Source organism: Anomalospiza imberbis, chromosome 12 (assembly GCF_031753505.1).
Source record: "Anomalospiza imberbis isolate Cuckoo-Finch-1a 21T00152 chromosome 12, ASM3175350v1, whole genome shotgun sequence".
Lineage (NCBI taxonomy): Eukaryota > Metazoa > Chordata > Aves > Passeriformes > Viduidae > Anomalospiza > Anomalospiza imberbis.
This window is the reverse complement of record NC_089692.1, coordinates 3,764,739-3,784,920: the sequence shown is the minus strand read 5'-3', so window position 1 is coordinate 3,784,920 and position 20,182 is coordinate 3,764,739. Positions and strand designations below refer to the sequence as shown.

The following is a 20,182-nucleotide window of genomic DNA, read 5'->3' as shown; positions in this document are numbered from 1 at the left end:
TTATTTTACAACAGAGATTTTGTCTATTACTGTCTTGGAAAAAAAAATCTAAAAATGCCCATTTTCCTCTGTTTGACAGTTCTATAAGCAAATTTAATTTCTGCTTGACGAGCTTAAAAATAATTTCACTTAAATAAGCAAAGACAGTAGTCTATGAAATTAAGCCCTTGTTTTATGTAAATGTCAAATAATTATATTAGGAATGGAAAAATAAGCCATCAGCAGGAACACAAATGCTCAGAACAAGATTGGCATTATTATTTTCATAGCCAGTCTGATAAGAGGCAATTTTACAATAGCAGTAGATGCTGAGGCTCCCATGAAGTCTAATGACAAGGCTGGTTTCTTACAAAATTCTTGAGTATAATTATGTTTCAAAAAACTGAAAATGCAACAGGCAGACTTCATGCTTGTGTGGCTTAATAAAGTGCCCTTCTGGCAGCTTTGCTCTGACACACACATGTAAAGGAGACATAAAAATGAAGTGGAGGAGTGTCTTGCAAAATTATTCCTTTTATCTTGTTCCTTTTTGACTTTTTAGAGAAAACAAATTGTAAAATGACTTCACTTTACATTTTACTATTCCTATGTCTGAGAGTGTTGGATCATAAACTAATAATTCTGCTTTCCATGCTGTTGGTAAATCTCATGAACTGAGAAAATTAGTATGGACGTTTTATATATTTTTCCTTTAAAAACATTAAAATTATTAACTGGTTAGATATGAAGTGGGAAAAGTATGCCTGATGAAACCACACCTTCCTTTCTTTCCTCATGTGCTTCCCTGTGGCTTGGCTTCCCTGCAAGCAGAGAAGTTTAGATTATTTCTGCTAATTTATCAAAGTATTGTTTGGCTGCAAGATGGCACAGTGACGGGGCACTGTTGGCACTACTGGCAATGAAATCCCCAAATTACTGAGGTGGGCCAGAGGAACACAGGGTACAAGGATTGGAAGTTGGGAGCTCAGTTCACACCCAGACCCACCTTTCCCATGTGTCATGGATTCCTAATAGGTTTGGTTTTGAAAACAAGTACTGCTGTGATATTGAGACACAAGACAGATGATGGACTTTGGACCTGGTTAGCATAAGAGATTTGATAACAGGATGCCTTGGCAAGAGCAAAGAGAACTTTTAAAAGAAGGTTCAATCAGACTGGTTTACTGGAAAAAGAAAATTCATTATACTCTGCAAGCAAGAGATGTTGCAATATGCATAAGTTATGTGATTTTAACCTAATCATTGTGGTAAACATTACTAGTCCTCCTAAAACAGTATATAAGCATTGGTAGTCCACAATAAATTCGGGTTCTGATCACTGAATCAGTCTTCCTGTCTATCTTCATCGCCGACAAGTACCACAGGAAAGATATTAGACAACAAAAATGGGCCAAATAAGCATATTTTATCCCCCAATTTATTATGTTCATGGCTGTAGCACTATGAAACTGAGCTTCAAATGCTCTGTACCATAATGCTGTATCCTTCAAAGCAGAGGTTTGTGGAAAAGCAAACATGGCATCAGGCAGTTCTCTCCGTGCAGGAGTGAGCAGCAATGGCCACCAAGCTCTACAGACAGATATTCCTACAGTGCTGGCTCCAGTGTGTGCTCAAATGGGTTCTGCTGTACACTGAGTGCAGAACAGAGAGCATTCCAGGGTTTGTGTTCCAGGTCAGGACACCACACGGGGTGGCAGCCCCACCTTCCCCACCTGCTCCTTTGCCTCAACACGCTTGTGTCGAATGCATTGTCTAAAATACATTGCTAATGTGAATAATAAATTACACTGTCACATGTGATCTTGTCAGCAGCTCCAAATTAATTAAGAATTCTCCTTGATTAAAATCTCTGACCCATATTGCCAGGCAGGGCAGCTCTCCTGATTCGGGTGTTCAGAGCAGCCACCAGGGCTCTGTGGACCTGAACAATGCAGGTTCTTGTTGTGAGTTGGGTGTGAGTAAACTCATCCATATGTATCCAACAGCACTACTTTCATGCAACATTACCCCTGTGCTTAATCATTTATGGCACTGAAACATAATAGCACTCAGAATTAAGAATGTCTGGGTTGAGCCTTCAATTTACTTCTACAATAGCAAAGCCTTAATTTTTTCTCTCTTAATAGAGCTAATTATAAGGCTTTGGTTTGGGTTTTTAAAACCATTTTTTAACGTTTACCCTGCATAGTCTGTACATTTGTGCTCATCTATCACTTCAGAATATCTATTGCCACATTCACTGGAAAAAAAAAATGCTGTTGTGAAAACTAAAAGAAATTGAGCTTGCACAAAAATTAAGCTTTATTTCCAAAATTCTCTAACTTGAACACCCAATACATTATATTTTACTGAATTACATAAAGTTTCCTCTGCACAGCCTGTCAAAATCAACTATAAATCCAAGGGAACAGTCAGAGTACTCAAAGACTTACTGGTTTCAGTGGCTACAATAGTGATGTTATGCCATGTGCTGGTTTCTCTGTCCAGGGGTGTTGCCAGAGTTATTTTCCCATCCTCTGCATTGATGTTGAACTGTCTCTCAAGGTCAGTGTGGCGATCAATGGAAAACCTGCAAAACAGACATCCCTGTAATCTACTTAATGAAGTTGGTGTAATCCATACAGTCACAGAGACAGTTTAGGGAGCCCTCTGAGAGCTGCAGTTTTATAGCCAAATGGATTGAGAAGCTCAATAACATAATAATTTAGAAGACAAAATGACAAACTGAGCTAAAAAAACTTAATAATTATTGCCCAAGGAGTAATTAGCTGTATACCCAGTGTGAAGGTCGTAAAGTGCCCTCAGGTTCACTGAGTAGCATCTCTGAAAAACAGTGCTGATCAAGAGTTAATTACACAATCCATCACGTTTATTGGACAGCTTCTATGGTATTTCACAGTAACTGATGATAATTTCAACAGTAATCTATTAAGCAACAAAAGTGGTGGGCTTTGTGGTTATTTTGAAAAGGGGCTGAATAATATTATTTTACCAATAAATTTCAGATTAACGAAGCATGAACAATTCACCAAGCACATCATTATTTGCTTATGGTTCAAGCAGCTCCATGGGCAGAGCACAGTGAATCACCATTTTTTCCTATAAAACACTGCAAATGCTGGAGGCTCGATTCTTTTATGGGTTGACATCACTGATTTTTAACCAAACAAGTTCCATCTGACAGGTAGTCAGAGTTTGCAAATGTGAATGCCCAGGTAAATTCTGCAGCCCAAGCAGGGAGCCAGAGCTGCAGTGGATTGCTCCAATGGTGATTAAGCAGGATGATGATTTAAAGCTCAGGTCCAGATCTCCAGAAAGCTTTTATGTTTGTCCATTTGCACAGAGTTATTTTATTAATGAATTATTTGCAAAAAGAAACTAAATTACAAAATTGAGCCTTCAGTTTCTTGACAGAAAAGGTAGGGAATGAGGGAGTTGAGTGATAAACTATTGATATGGTTTAACAGAAATTGACTTCAAGGGGTTTTACTGAATCCTAATTGTGGATTTATACAAAAGCCTTTTAAGCCTTTGTGTGTATGTATTACAGAAGCTACCAGCGTGCACTGGCAGTTTTTACATCTGTTCTGCATTACAGCAAGGCACAATAGTTAGGTGAGTTAGAATAAGGTATCACACTCAATTACCTTATGGAGTGGCCAGAAAAGTGACTTCAGACTGTCACTTTCTCATCACTTTTCTACCTTTTGCAAGCACATTGTTAAAACACCACAATAAAAGAACGCATTTGACTACAGTGAGAATGGCATAGTTATCTGAAAATCAGCTATTCCATTCTGGTTTGTGCTCTAGCAGAAGCAATTTCCAAAAAATATTCTGATTTGGAGGTCCCTTTATACACTACAATAAATATATTCCAGTGAACTCAAACTCATTCCAGCCAACACAATCGATTTTAATAGACACAGCATTAGCATCTGATTTCAAAGCTTAGGATTATTGTGTTCATTTTTTTTTTATTTCAGTATCAGATATTTTCATATTTAGAATGAAAGTTACATTGCAATTAGATTATTTGTGCAGTGCATTCTGTAAGATACAGCTCACTTTCAAAAAGAGCTCTAAATGATGAAAACTTATCAAAATCTCAAAATTTAAGTGTTTAAATACTGCATTGCCAGAGTTCAACCTGATCACATTGGTAAGGTACTTAACAAATAATGGATTTAAGAGGGAAAACCCCAGCTTAACTACGAAATGGGGTTTGATAGATTTTACTTGTTTTGGTTGAAACTCTGAGAAATAGTTCTACTCAAAAATTACTAGTTTGGTAAGAATACCAGAAAAATATGAAGTCAAATTCCAAATATCTGTGCCTGCAGCTGGACACATGCATGTATATTTGGACATTTAAGTAAACTGATTTTATCATGAGCTCCACATACTCAGTTCTCAATGGTTTAATGGGAACTGCACTAAACTCAGCATTTCTGAAAATCAGGTCACTTGTGTGGAAGAATAAAGCTGTAGGTACTTAACTTCAGGCAATCATTCTTGAAAATGGATCTTACCATATTTTGATGTCTCCCTAGTTCCAATTAAAGTATTAGAAGTAAAATTCTGGTACTAGTGAAGTTAGTAAAAAATACCTTACAGCCTTTCACAGGCCTAAGGTTTCACTCAAGAAAATACCAGAAAAGACAGCAATCAGCTCTTTGTAAGAAGCCATCACTTAAAACTGTCTTTTCATTTTCATTTTAGGTAATGATGATGAAAGAACTCTACTGATACCAAACACATAAGAAATTCTCCCAGTTCACAAACAAAATAAAATGTGAAATGCTCATACGGTATTCCGTGTTTAATTGACCTGGGGTTGACATAAATTTCACTGAGGAATGACAGTTTTTCTCAAAGGACCAATCCTTCCTTAAACTTCCACTCACGGCCTTCCTGCCATGCAGGTTTTGAAGTTATAAAAGAGGGAGTGACACATTTGTGAGTTTATTATGTCACATTTAATCTCATCCCAGCAGTATTTAGTCACAACACAAACCCAGCAATTCAAGAGGAAACATTTTTAACATAAGTTGTGTGTCTTTGCAAGACAACAAAGAGGTAAAACCCTCTCCTGATTTTAATATGATAAATATTTGTTACAAAACCAAAAAAATAAAATCTGCAGTGTCATAAACCTGGGAAAACTAAGGATACATTTGCAGTTTCCTTTTCATGATAATGGTGTTGTAACTCTTTTTAATGGGAATGAATTGTCAGATCCATAAAACATATATTTCTCTAAAAATGAGAAAATAATATCTTGGGAAATATCTTTTGAAATTGCCATAAAGCCAACACAGGTTATTGGGAAGTTTGGGTTAGTTTATGAGTCTGCTATGGCAATTATAGGAACAACCCCACAGTGGTTTAACAGAAGCCTGGAAAGGATTCTCAGCCCTGCTCTTGCACTGTTGCTGTTACAACTTTATTTGATCTACTCCTTATTTGCACCAATGTGAATAGGAGCAGAAATCCTTTTTTTTTTTTGATGCTTCTGCTGAGATTTGAACCCCAGCACTGACACCCCAGGAGTGGTAAATCTCCATTTTTATTAATGCCAGGCCGACTGGACAGGGTACTTAGTGTCAGATAAACAACTGCACCATTGGGGAGGCACAAAATATTGGGTCTGGGTTTTTAAGGCTTGCTGTGAATTAAGAAAATGATCAAGTGCTGCCAAAGATGAAATCTCTGCCAAAAGGAATGGGGAAAACCTGCTTCGCTGAATCTTATCTCTCCACAGAGAAAGCCACTGAAGGGCAGTGATTTATAGGAGGGCACTTGCAGTATAGAAGAAACATTACCGCTCATGCTTTTTGCTATGTGCCTGGATCATGCTTTATCCAAGATAACTCACAGCAGATGAGGAGAGCATCGTTATAAAGTAACACCAGGAGCGTGGAGTGGGCACTGCTGGAGGCCACAGCTGTGGGCCAGCAGGGGATGACCTTCCAGGCTAGAGCTGCACCCAGGATGTGCCACCCTGCCCACAGCAGCCACAGCAGAGCCTCACAGCTGAGCTGGACTCACTGGGCCCCTTCTCCAAAGGAGAAGCATGCATCCAGATGTGGTCCTGACATTAATCCTGGATTTACTGGGCTAGAACACAACAAACTACAATTATTTACAATTATTACCTGACTCTCTAAAGCCTTTTCACCATCAGCCTTAAAAATAGGAGGCCCTTACACTGCACAATGGCAACTAAGGATCAAAAAGAGCTTGTGTTGCTTATTTTAAAGCTGATGAATTAGAAGAAGCATCATAGAATCACAGAATATCCTAACCCACAAGGATTATCGAATTCCAGCTCCTGGCTCTGCACAGGACAGCCCCAAAAATCCACCTATACACCTGCTTGTAAACCTGTGAGAGGCTTTGTGCCTTCAGATCAAGTGAGAGAAAGTTCAGACAATGCTTTATATTTTCGAAGCTAACATTAAAAGTAAAATACTGGTGAATTGGTTAGAAATTAGGATGAACATTTCTTTTTCCTTAAAAAAAAAAAAAAAAAAAAAAAAAAAAAGAAAAAAGAAAGTAATAGAATAATCTGGGTTGGAAAGGACCTTAAAGATCATCTCATTCCAACCTCTGCCTTGGGCAGGGACACCTTTCCCTAAGACCACAGGCTTCTTTCCAGGCTGTATTTTATAATAACTTTTCTAAATTCTTTAACATTTTATCCTTTGACTCAATTATCAGACTCTTCCCATGTTCAGAGATATCCAAGTTTGATTTCATTTGCGGCACTGCAATCCTCTGAATGTGTGGAGCCTTGGTGTATCAGACTAATGCAAAGCAGACGTGGTATTGGGAGCACAGAAGGTGATTCATATTTTGTTTGTGCTGCCTGGCTTTTTATAACAAATGTACACAGCAGCTCTGTCTAAGCTAAATATTGATAGAACAGATATCTATTGAAAAATTGTAATTTCCTTGAAATACAATTCGTTGTTGCCTGCAAAAATTCTGTTTTGAAGGAAAAAAAAAGGGATTTTAAAAAGGCCAGGCAACACTAACATTAAAACAGTCCATCAGTTTTAGAACAGCTTCTTGTAATTTTTCAGATTTTTAGCTAAAGTTTGATATTTTTGGTATCATAGAAAATATGCATACAATCTGCATCATATACATGATACAATAACAGAAGAAACATCTGAAATGTACATTCCAGTCAAAAAAAACAGTGCTTGAATATTTTTTTGTTAGAACCTGCCAGCTTCCTATTTTGTTCCAAATTGGAAAGAAAGGAACTATATTCTGCTCCCTACTTGTCTCCAACTAGCATTTTCCCTCTTTTAATAATAAAATTACTACCTTGAAATTTTTTCTGTCCTTAAAATATTTTTAATGGAAAGAAATGCAAAAAAACCCCTTGAAGAATCTGAGCTTTCTAGAACTCTCCCGGATAAATTGAAATTAATCAGGAAAGCAAATAAGAGCAAAAAAGTTGCACAGAAAATTGGCCTCTGTATGTTCCTTAATTAGCTATTAAGCCAATATTTTAGAAAATATTAAATGTTATAAAGTACTGTATCTATTATTTAAAGAAAATATATAAATCATACTAATAAATTACCTTTTTAAAAAAATTTAATTAATTTTGGCCACTTCTGTTTCATGTATGCTACGTGTTTTTATATGACTGATGAGCAATAACATTCTAATTCAGTTTACAAACACAAAGTATTTTTGTTTTTAGAAGTTTGAAGGTCTTATGATTTATAAAATGATGAAAAAGTGGAAACTAGGTAAATCTTTTACTCAGATCCATTTTTTTGGGCTTGGATAGAACAAAAGGGCTAAGTTTTAGAACAGAGGTAGGTTTGTGAAATGTCTGAGTTATTAAGCGTTTGAGGCAGGTGAGAAAAAAAACTCCAGGGCAGCAGAACAAGAGTGGAAAAGCAGCCAAGGTAAAAGTGAAGCAGGGGTGGAGCAGGCTGGGATGAGGAGCAGAGGGCATGGGGATGGGGCAGAGGAGCCAGGACCCAGGCAAGGGCAAAGCAGAGCAGGGCAGAGGGAAGGAACTGGGGCTCCACTGAGAGAGAGGCTGCTGTGGAGCCGGAATGCAGGGAAGAAAGCCCCCTTGCTGTCACTATGGCTGCTCTCACACTCCTTTCAGGGGATCTTTTTTGTCTTTTTCACAGACACCTGTGGGCAGCAGCAAAAAAATCAGGGATGGAGCCACTGCTTCAACTGTGACAGATTGAACCCTGCCATTATATGGTATTTTTGTTTAGGAATCTATGGTAGCTGATGCTGTGTTTATCTGCTTTTGAATCTGATTTAGAAATGAGAATCATAGAATCAGAGGATATCCTGGGTGGGAAGGGACCCACAAGGATTATTGAGTGTTGGAATCTGAAATGCAAAGAACTCTCAGAACTTCAGGCTTGTAAGGCAAAGCTTAGAATTAAACACAGGATTTGATCTGAGACCTTGGAAAAGACCTCCAAACTTAGGTGACAGAAGCAAGGATGTGGATTTATAGTTCAAAGCAGAGACACGTAAAGCTAAGTAAATTTTAGAGTTTTAGAGTTTAAGATACAGGAAAAATAAAGTATCTACAAAGGCAAACAAGGAGTTTAGAATGCAGCACTGTAGGTTTGTGTGCCACAACATGATTGGCTAAGAAAGCTCACGCTGTAGCACGGGTCCATAAGATGAAATATTTAAGGATTGGGTCACAAACATAAATATCCTGGTTGATAGTGTTTTAACGGTCCTTAAAAGGTCTTGTAACTAAAGGTCTGGTGACCTTCTGAACAACACAGTGAAGATGTGAGCTGAACTCACCCTTCCTGTTTATAAAGATAAGAAAAATAAACTGCATCATCTGAAAATCTCAGAGGTCCCATCTCTAACTCATTCAAAACTCCTTTAAAGAACCCCATAATTGAGTCTGACTCCTGTCCCTACAGACCCCCCAGCAATCCCCCCTGTCCATCCCTGGTGTCCAAGCACTCCTGGAGCTGTGGCAGCCTCGGGGCCGTGCCCATTCCCTGGGGAGCCTGGGCAGTACCAGCACCCTCTGGGGAAGCAGAACCTTTCTCTGATCTCCAACTGTTCCCTGGGTGCTGTTCCTAGCCCAGGGAAGAGAGATCAGAGCTGCCCCTCAGGAGGAAGTTGTGTAAAACTCAAACATACTCCCCACCATCTTCACACACAAGTCCTACAGCATCCTAACGTGTTGGCAATTCTGAATTTCTAATTCTGAAGCTACTCTACTATGATATGTGTCATGCAGGGCCTCTACATAAAGGTTTAAAGTCCAACTCTGCAACAAACCTGATGGAAGTGACAATGATTAGAAAATTATAGTGATAGAAAATGATGGATTATAACAGCTGACATCATCCTCTCATCCTCCTGATGCTGCCTGGTCTAAATTCCTGGAGGCAGCAATGCACAGTGATGATAACTATTAAATAGACTCTCTCCACATATACTTTTGCTATGAATTTCACATTTTGGTGTTGGTTTTCCTAATGCTTTTAGCAGGCAGTACTACACAGAGCAGCACGTGCTTTGGAACACTCACCACACCATCCAATCACTACCAAAGAGGAGGGGAGCATGTGTGCTCATCAAATTAGATAAAACCTACTGATCTGATCCAACTGGAATAAAAGATTTTGTTCAAATTAGATCAAAAAGAGAAAATATTATAAACTGAAGATGCAGGAGTCATATGGGCATAATCATCTGTGACTTTGTATCTTTAAACCAGGAATGGGTTTTAGACAAAGGAATACAAAATATGTTTTGACAACCTTACAACTGCATGGCACAAACTCAATATTGTTAGTGCAGACACTACTGGATTATTTAAATTCACTGCAGAGATACTCTCTGATGACTCAACCCCATCCAACCTCATTTCTCATAAGAACCACTCATATTTCTTATTTTCACTGCATTTCTCTGTTTCATAAGACTATTCCTATGGCAAGGAGCATTTTGGGGACTTTGAAAATGATCTGAACTGATAAATCTAACATCATCAACCAAATCCTACCCAGGCATTTTCCCAGAAACAGAACAGGAGGAAAACAGTCACACAGTGAGTGGGGAAATACACTTGGGGTCACTAGTAGCATTCCCAAAGAACAATTTCAAGCAGCCCTACCTTATAGGGCTGGAAGACACGTCGGGATCATGGGCTGTCACCTGCCCCAGCACAGAGTTGAGAGCAGCATTTTCATGTACTTCCAGAAGGTAAGTGGGTGAGGAGAAGACTGGGGGCTCATCAGCATCCTCCACCACGATCTTCACGGTTGCTGTGTCCTTGAAGGGGCCCCCGCTGAGGAAGCGAGGGTCGATGTGAATGTTGGCTGCCTCCACTTTCAGGGTGTAGGACTTTTTGGACTCAAAGTCCAGTGGCTGTTGAGAAGGACCAAGACAAATGTCATTTACTGATGGCCACAGAGAGCAAGTGATCGTAATGCTGGTGCATGGGAGTTATGTGCATTTTTAAGCGCACGGAATGAGTTTTAATACAGTCACTTCCCTCTCCCAGAAACCCAGCCTCCAGATTTTCTAGGCACATACTGATATCTGTTTTATTTACCAGCCTCGGAGAGAACAGCACTGTTTCCTTGTTTTTCACAAGAAATTTACTGAAATATTCCCTCTCATGAATTACACCATTACAATTACATATCAGACAAACACTACAAATTTGTTTGGGATGACATGAGTTGCATACCAATAATGGACTTCATCAGTGCTTTACTGGCTGGAAATAAGAAAATAAATTCCACTGGCCCCACAAAGAAAGAATATTTTATTACTTCCAGAACAATGTGAGAAATGCAAAGAACTAGAAATTGTTATTTGTTGGACAGGAGAGCCAAAATGTAGATCTAATCATATGAGAGGGTACTTCATTTTTCTTGCACTACAAGTACCTCTGTATTTCTGTTTATAGGAGTAAATGAGAAAGACCTCTCTCAGGGATTTCTTAAAACTGCAACAATTTCTACATCTGTATCTTTTCTCTTTTTTTTTTCCCCACAGACAGAATCACAAAACAAATTACTTTATTCTATCAATATACCTGCCATGTTACCACTGCTTTTTACTATTTTACAGTCCTATATTAACTCATAAAAGATGAAAACTCAGTGGATTTAAGGGACTGAAACACCAAATAAACCCCAAATCTGTGACACTTTTGAGTGTTAGACTTTTTCATTATGGGAGATTCAAGTTTGTGTCTTGAAGCACATCAGTATATTCACTTCATAATTCTCTTGTGTCTCACAACGATTCAAATTTCAAAGATGCAAATTGCCAAGCATTGGGAAGATATTAAGATTTGCATTATAATGTCTCAGGGATAAAAAGAAGAGGACATAGACACTCTGAATCTGTAATGCAAATACCAGCAAGAGCACAAACAGGAATCTTCAGGAAGTCTGTCAAAGCCTTCAATATGTATATCTTCAAATTCTCTTGATTTTTTTCAGGTATGAATCAAGCTCTAATGGGATTTGCTCTTTCTCATAAATTCTAGTAAACACAAGAAAATCTTACTTCTTTTGCACCTCTTAAATTAGTATGCTTTTGAAATTATGAATGGGGATTTATAAATCAGCATATTCACAATTTGCCAATCATGGCTCCTGTAGTACTTTTTCAATTGCTTTTCATATGCTTTACAGAAATGACAGCACCCCAATACATTTAGTCATGCCTAATCAGAATATCATATTGAAAATTTACTCAGCATTGTCTAAAGCCCATGATTTTATGCTGAAGAAAATCTGTTGGTGAGCAGTACCCTCCATACATCATCTACTGGAGTAGAACCAAAATTATTATTGCTGTCAAAATGAAAATATGAAACAACATTATGGTTGAGATTCAGTTATGAAATAAAGCCAAGGGAACTGGGGCAAAAGGCTAATTGCCTCAGCTTACAGGAGAGGCCACAGCATACAATAAATAACAGTAAGGAAGAGCTGGGATGTATATCATAATTTTCTCTTTAGAAAAACAAATGTAAATTTAGATAAATATGCATCCGTTTATTATAAATTACAGCACTGACCTACTCACTGAGAAAGAGAAAACACAAAGTTTTGACAGGCAATCTGCCTGACCTCTTTAATGACAGGTACAAGTGGAATATTAATTACCTCTGCTCATTGGATTCACCTTTTCTCACTGGAATATCATGGTTTGGGTTTTGCTTACTTTTGGTTTTTATAAACAAAGATTCATTTAGAGTGATCTGTGCTATGCAGTTAAAACCCTCTGCCACTGCTATAAATTATATTAATATCCTTTTTCAGAACACAGCATGAGGAACAGCTTTTTTGTCTTCCCCAGAAAATAATGAAAAATAAATCTGCAATTAATGTTTCTCTGGCTTTACTAGACGAGCTGTGTTCTATGCTGCCTCTCCCCATATTTCTGTACATAAGTGGGTGGTGTTTTTGTTGTGTACATGTAAATACCCCACCTTACACACATCAAGACTGTAAAAGCATAGAAGAGGTAACATGGTTTTCTTCAGGGCCCAAATTTGGCATTTCTCATGTGAAACTACTGATCTCCTTAATAAAATTCACTGAAATCCCTGTTCATTGAGTGAAGACAGTTCAACATGAGAAAAAGATAGAAGACTAAGCTCTCACATATCAGGTAATTTAATTAATGCACTGTGATTTATTTTTCTCTGAACAGCTACACAGGAAATCAAATAACTGAGAGAAGTTATTTGATGAATACTCAGCCAAGATTTTTCAGAAGTTTAAACCACCACCACGGTAGAATTTAATCTACTCTTCTCCTTTGTATCCAAGGAAGCAAAACCTGCATGATGTGACCACATGGGAGCCGGGAAAAGATTAACATTTCCAGCACCCATGGATGCCTCCCCAGTGGTCAATTTTCTCTATGAAAATTCAGAGGAACATGGCCAATACACCCCTTTTCATCTCTCCACTGGCTTGACACCTCATCCATAGATGAGAGAATCCCTGGAAATCCAGCATCATCTCACAGAGCCAAGTCTGGCTGGGTAGTTGCATGTACAATGAACATTTATGTTTTTAACAGAGATATGATTTACCTTTCTCACTCTAATAATGCCGTCCTGAGTTTGGGCATCTGTAGTAATCTCAAATACATCCATTCCATCTCCTTCAATAATATCATAGGATGATTTAGCATTTTCTCCAATATCCAGGTCATTTGCTTTCACCCTTCCAATTGGTTCACCAAGAGCAACATCTTCCATTACGGAGAAGTGATAGAGACCTTACAAATAAGAGGAAAAGACTAAACATTACAGCTGGTCCCAATGTCCCCTGTGTGCTCTTCAATGTTTACACGTCCCCAGAGCCAGCTCTTGAGATGAGCAACTGATCCAAGCCCCATTTACTCAAGTTATTGACTGAAAGCAGGAGAGCATGGTCCTCACACAAGAATATTCACTTTACTGCAGGTGAGTGTCCTTTCCATTCCAGCAGTCTCCTCCTTCTGCCTTGCAGGGATGTTTTGTGTTGGCAAACACAAATATTGAGCTCCTTTCAACACTGCAGAACTTACCTTTTTATACAGATATTTTATTGACAAGGAGTTACAATTCAACCAAGAAACTTTTGGTTTTACTCCACGAAAAAATTTTCTACATAACTTTAAATCTTTACCACTTTTTAAAATGTAATTTGGGTTTGTTTGTTTAAAATCTTCCACCTCTCTTTTGTGGTAAGAAACTAATCAGGAAACATTCAAGGAAACTCCCTTTTTTTTTTTTTTACTGGAAACAACAACTTTTCATAGTAATCATTACTGTATTTACTATTTGTTGCAGAGGTACACTAAAATCCATTTGACATTGCTATTCAAATTGTTAACATTTATTTTTTGTTACACCTGCTTCAAGCCTTTTAAGCTAAAAATCATCAAAAATCTTTTTATATTATTTTAGGTAGAAATTTTTTTAAGGCAAAATCCAAAATACCCATGTTCTTTTGTATCTCCCTGCTCTTAACAGTACTCTAAAAACCAGAAGATAAGCATTTTATACCCACAATTCCTTCTAGAGTCCTTATATTTCTACCTCTTTATAACTGACTCTTATTGAAGTTAAGGTTAATGCATGGTCTAATCAAACAAAATGCTTCTCAGGAGTTAAAATAGGCAAAAAGAATTCAAGGATAATAGAAGATACCATTAAAACAGTGTTTGATACAGTATTATTATTACAGGCCTTGTTCTTCTCTGTCCTCCCTGTTGTTCTAAGACAATCTGTCAAGTGCAGGTAATAATTTGCCAAAAACAATGTTCTGGAGTTGTTGCTTTACCTGTTGTAGGTGATTGCAGTAGTAACAACTGCAAATAACAAGGACACTGAGGAATTCACAAATACACGTATTAGCTACACAATGAAGTCCCAAAGTGACTTGTTTTTAATGTTCCTAGGCTAAATTATTAGAGATAATTTGGAGATCATCAAGATTCCTCAGAATATCCATAATGGCTCAAAAACAATGAGCAGCCAAAGCAATGAAGTGCCTTGGGAGATGAAATTAAGCATTCATCATTTACACTGCTGTCCACACTTTGTGGTCTGAATCTCCAGGCACAACTGATTGCATTGTTAAGTTGAAATTTTGCTCTCAGATTTATTAAAATAGCTTACAAAATATTAAGAAAAAAAAAAGAACAATTATGATGCAGCTTACTCTTTTACACAAATTTCCTTTCCAGAATTATGAATTGTGTCGTAGCGCTGAGCTGACCAAAATATCCACACTGGGCATCTTTGAAACCCACTGCTGTGGTTCCACAGCAGTGCACAGTTCCTCTCATTACAATTCTGTGGTAAACTACCAGGTTAAAAACTTCAGTGACTTATAAAACGCCTCTAAAATTATTTCAGAGAGATCACAGAAGTAGTGAAAGTTCATCTTTTTCATTTCTAAAACCCAGGAGGCTAACGCTGTGAAATCAAACCATAAATATACATTTCTGTCCTGCCTGGAAACAATAACCCGATCTAACACCCTGTTTCCCGAGCTCATTACCATTTATTGTGCAAGCAGCATGTATTACATCTTATGAATTTCGATTTCATTCTGGCTAGGCTTATTGTAAGTTTGATCATTTCTTATTTTCCTTTCCAGGCAAATGCAAACTGTGCTTCGACAGTGTAAAAAAATAAAGTCAGACTTGCTCAGCTCTTGTCCAAGGGCAGAGTCGTGGCTAATCTGTGGTGCTGGGCAGCCCTCTCAGAATGCTGCCTTTTAAAAGGCAGAATTTGTAATACCACCCAGCTCTAACATTACTATGGCTCATCATTAAAGCAATGAATACATAATACCCAGTGATAAAACAAGCTGGGTTTTTCCCTAAAGAATATGCATAATGGTCAGTGGTTATTCCCAGGGGGAAGCTCAAATCCTGCAGGGGCTGTAACAGCTTCAGAGGCAGCACCTTCCTCGTTGCTGCAGGAAAACTCATCCAGGAGCAAATGTATTCCAGGGATAAGGATGCAGCCTTGCTGGCGCCCCCAGTCAGTGTGCCACTGTGCCCAAAAGCACTGGGAAAGGGCAGTTTCACCTCCACATGCTGTGCTCCTGGGCTGCCTGCCCCCAGTCTGGACCAGCAGTGCTGCTGATTTTAGTGGGTCAGATTTTTGCCATATTGGCAGCCAAAGGCTTTCTGAGGCAGTGCTGGACAATATAAAAGCCAGGTAAGCAGGCAAAAGCAGGGCTGTGCTCCCTGAGTGGGAGCCACAGGACACTGCAGGAATAAAAGAGACATCCCTCTGCAGGCTGGTGATAGAGTTCATCTCTAGACATTGCATTGTTAGGGAAATTCCTGGAAAACACTAACATACAGGGAAAGGCAATGCAATGGGACACAAAGTAAAAAATTTATGCATTTCCTACTTTATGAGATAAAACCTTTTATTATGCAGAGTGCTTATCTGTTAAAAACCACTAAGATGAGGTAATAAAAAATATATTTTGAAAAAAGGCTTTTGCCTCTGCTTACTTGTATTAGATTTCTCTCTCTCCATTTCTATGTACATTTTCTACAGGCTACAGAAGCAGATTTATCATATGCTGAGCACTAGGACAAACCCATTTTACTCTGTGTCCTCAGAAGAGGGCAAAAGTGGAGTTGAAGTCATCCATAGATGGAAAAAAATGAACTTTACGCTGGGTCCCTAAGCACCTTTTTAGAAAAACATACTTCTAAGAAAACAAAAATTATGAAAACTCTAGATGCAGCTTCAATAATGTTTTAAGTTTAATTTTCCAGAAAAAGCTGGATAAAATGCTACGTTTCCAATAGTGTATTAGATTGCACCCTCTCCAGATAAAATCAATTCCGTCATTATGCTTTTCTTCCTCTTTTTTTCTTTTTTTGTCTTCATCTTGGAAACAGACTACAAAGCTTGCAGAGAATCTCAGCAGGATGCCAAATCATTTTAACCTAGCTCAGCAAGATACCCATTGGAACCACTGTAGAAAATATGGATTTTGAATTAAAGATCAACAATTATCTAGATTCAGACTTATCTCCTTTGTTTTCTTCAGTATTGCCTAATTAGCCAAGGCTTTTATTCCTTTTATCTGTTATATGTGTCTTTTACTGGTGGTGTCACTTGTCTGAATGAGATGGAAGCAACAAAGCACACAGAAACAACTGCACTGAGAGGAAATGAATATGTTTTCAGCAGTCTCCAGGCCCTTTTGGGTGGATGTAAGAGGGGTAACAAGGAAGGCAGAGATCTGTACACTGTTGTGAACATAACTCCCTCTTCCCTAAGCTCTTAATCAGGCAGAGGACGAACAACATTTCTCTAGTCACAATTACATCTTTTAAATTACATTAAAAACCCAGGCAATATGAAGATAAAAAAATACTTGAATAAAAACAATAGAAACACAATAGCTTCTCAAATAGGAGCACACACACATACAATGGCACTTACTCTGTGCAAACTTAGGAGGATTGTCATTCACATCACTGAGGGTGATCGTCACTGTTGTAGTTCCAGAGAGTCCACCCATATGTCCTCCCATGTCCTTTGCTTGGATGACCACAAAATATTCTTCTTTGGCTTCTCTGTCCATGTTGGGAAGAGCTGTTTTAATTATAGCTACAATAGTGGGGGGGAGAAACAATCAGGTACAGACACAAATTCAGTTTGCAGCTGTTTTTATGGAGACATGCAAATATTGGTATACAAAAAATGTCAAAGGTCCAGTTAGGTTTCCTCTTAATATGAAGGATGAAAAAGAATTTGGGATTTTGAAAAAATTGTATTAGAGGTCACTTACCTTGATTTAATTAGAAGTGCACTGAAACTGTGGTTCAAAACCCAAGAGTTAATCATAGCTCTGATACATATTTCTTTTTCATTTTTTTCCTGATAAACTTTGTGGTTTCTGCCCTACCTCCCACAGAAATCCATCCTTTCCCCACAGAATTCCCAAACAGAAGACAATCACATAGAAAGCTGACTCTGTGAACACTGTTAACCATATTTGTTCAGATTGTTTAAAATAATTTAAACCCAAACCCATTATTTAATCTGCTCTTGTGTATATTTCAGGCTGCAGCTGTTCTCTTAAGTCTTAAACTGAGTGCCTAAACTTGAACAGGAGAAAGACCCCACTCTGCTCAAGGGGGGGTCACCTGTGGAACAACCTCAGGAAGCTGCAATCACCTACTTTATCAGGTGAGAAGATTTTAACCCTACACAAGTTCAATGCTCTGCTGTATACCCAACTATAAAATGCCAGTGGGCTGAAGGAAACATCAGCAATGGAGAGTTTGGTTAATTCCAGGGCCAGATCCACTGTAAGCTCCTAGAGATTTCAGGGACATGTAGTAGAAGAAATAATCAAATCATTTTTTCTTTCCAAAATTTTTCCACCTGTAATGTGCTATTACATTCACAATATGTATTCAAAGTGTAATACTAAATGTTTAAAGGTAAATTTAAATAGTGCTCACTGCAGTTTAGTAAAGTCCACCATAATCATAAGATCATTACGGACTAAAGAAGCTCCACTAAATTTAGGGGGAAACAATTCAAAATGTTCCATTGAAATATGGCTTTTTTTAATCCATTAAAAAGGAAATAATGTTTCCTTGCAGATATTGACAGTAACTCAACAAATCTTTGTTTTAGTTTTGCTTTCTTTGTTGGGATTGGAATAGCTGTGGAGGCTTCATCTATGTCTTAATCTTTTGTCTGGCACAGGTTCTACTAACTAAGCTTTTTAGAATTGACACTCTGAGTGAAATGCCGAGATTACCTATTCATGTAGAATAAAGAAATAGCCTTGTTGCATTAATAGAGATGCCTTTTAGTACATTCTAAAATTTACAAATTATAAAGAAAATGCTAATATTTAAAAAGTATCCATTTATCTTTAACAATATAATACTAAGAACCTGATCAGACCTTCTTTTCATGGCTGGGGACCACACTAAGAGCAAGGGGGTGCAAGGCATTTATAAATAATAAAGCAATACACTTCCTCCATAAACCACCAAATATAACATGAGAGAAGGCTTGGAACCTACACTCTTGTAATTTTTTTCCATGAAATGCTTTTTGTTGTTGCCTCACATATTTTATAATTCTGCAGGAAAATGAAACCTCTGCCTTATGCCTGCAGCAGCCGAGGCAGAGAAATCTCTTGCTCCTGAGGAACTCAGAGCCACAGGAGGGCTGGGGGTGGAAGGGACCTCTGGAGATCAGCAGGTCCAACCCTCTCCCAAGGAAGGGTCACCTACAGCAGGTGACAAAGGAGCATGAGCAGAGGGACAGGAAAACTCTCCATTAGTGAATTTTCATTCCAGCACAGGCAATAGAAAGCCCACGGTAAGTGGGGATTGGAGCCTCAAGGCCAATGGACCAGCAGGTGAAAGTGCCTCAGGAGGGAGCCCACATTAATCTGCCACACACTGAAGAAAATGCTTGTGTAAAGTTTTCTGAGTGAAAGCAGGGGAACAATAAACCTCATTTATCAGATTTGATAGGTGCAAAATACAGTCAGTGAAAGAGTAGGGTCATTTCCTCCATGGCAGCCTGGATAAGGAAAGTAAATGATGCTTAATTCTAAAAGCATCTGACAGTTGTGGCTGGTTTGGACTGACTGGGTTACTATTGATGAATAATAATGATGTATTCTGCAAATAAGTCTTCTGTTATAAGTGAAATGACTCATAAAAAGCATGCTAATGCAAACCTAGGCTATCAGATTTTGGTCTACATTCATTTTTTTTTACTAATATAGCAGATCCAAATATCAATGAACCCTTATTTCAATAGGGCTTGCATTAGGCATACTGTACTTTATCTCAATTATTTGTTTAGGCAGAGTTTCTATGTTTGTTTGGATTTTTTAACCTAATTTACATAGTTAACTCTAGCCTACAGATGAGTTGTATGAGATGCCATATTTTGTATTCTGCAGTTTCCACCGAGAAAAGTCAATTATTTCACTAAATTGATGTTTTTTCCCAGACAGGTATTTTAATTTGTCTCTTGATGTATTGTACAGTTTAGCCCTTGCCTATGGTTTGAAATATATCAGGCAGATTAAATACCTTTAGAAGTGCCAAAACAAAAATTAAAATTTTGCCTTTTAAGACATACAAATTTTTGGCTTTCTTTTTCTTTATAAAGGTATTAACACAAGCTGTTGTTTCAACAGTTTTATACATATCCACTGTCACAGACCATAAACCACTGCCAGAAGCTGAGTCAAAGTCAAGTTTCAATTTCCAACACAATAAAAGGCTAAAAAGAAATTTAGTGTTTAATTTACTGTAAGAGGAACTGAAGGTTTTTAAGAACCAAATCTATCCAAATTACATGGGCTGATTGTTGCCACTACATTCAGAATCTATAGAACTGAGGTCAGCAACAGGGAAGTGTTGATACCTCTTAGGAGGCAAATTTCTAAACACCAAAAAGCTCCATCCTCATCTATCATGATCAAGACAAATACAGGCTAAGAGAGTTCTGCATATAGAATCTCAAGGATATTTATTTGCTCTTTTGCTTTATTCACCAGTCCTCAGGCCAGGCTTGCAGGAAGCACTGAATCCATCTGTTTATTTTTAGAACACAATCCAGGCTCACCAAACACCAACATGCACCCAGCACACAGAA

The 20,182-nt window shown here is 38.0% G+C and overlaps 1 protein-coding gene across 6 annotated transcripts in view; it reads right to left on the bottom strand.

Moving 5' to 3' along the window:
* The window catches only part of CDH8 (cadherin 8), a 152,794-nt gene that overhangs the window by 51,264 nt on the left and 81,348 nt on the right, over positions 1–20,182 (bottom strand). For 5 of the 6 annotated variants that reach the window (XR_011003279.1, XM_068202508.1, XM_068202509.1 and 2 more), the window contains 4 exons: positions 16,982–17,149; positions 13,103–13,290; positions 10,151–10,404; positions 2,433–2,569 (listed from right to left, as the gene is read on the bottom strand). Coding sequence is in view for 5 of the 6 variants with exons in the window: in XM_068202508.1 (XP_068058609.1) it covers positions 2,433–2,569; positions 10,151–10,404; positions 13,103–13,290; positions 16,982–17,149 (747 nt within the window). In the remaining variant the exon portion in view is untranslated. The remainder of the gene's footprint in view (positions 1–2,432; positions 2,570–10,150; positions 10,405–13,102; positions 13,291–16,981; positions 17,150–20,182) is intronic. The other variant, XM_068202511.1, reaches the window with a different exon arrangement.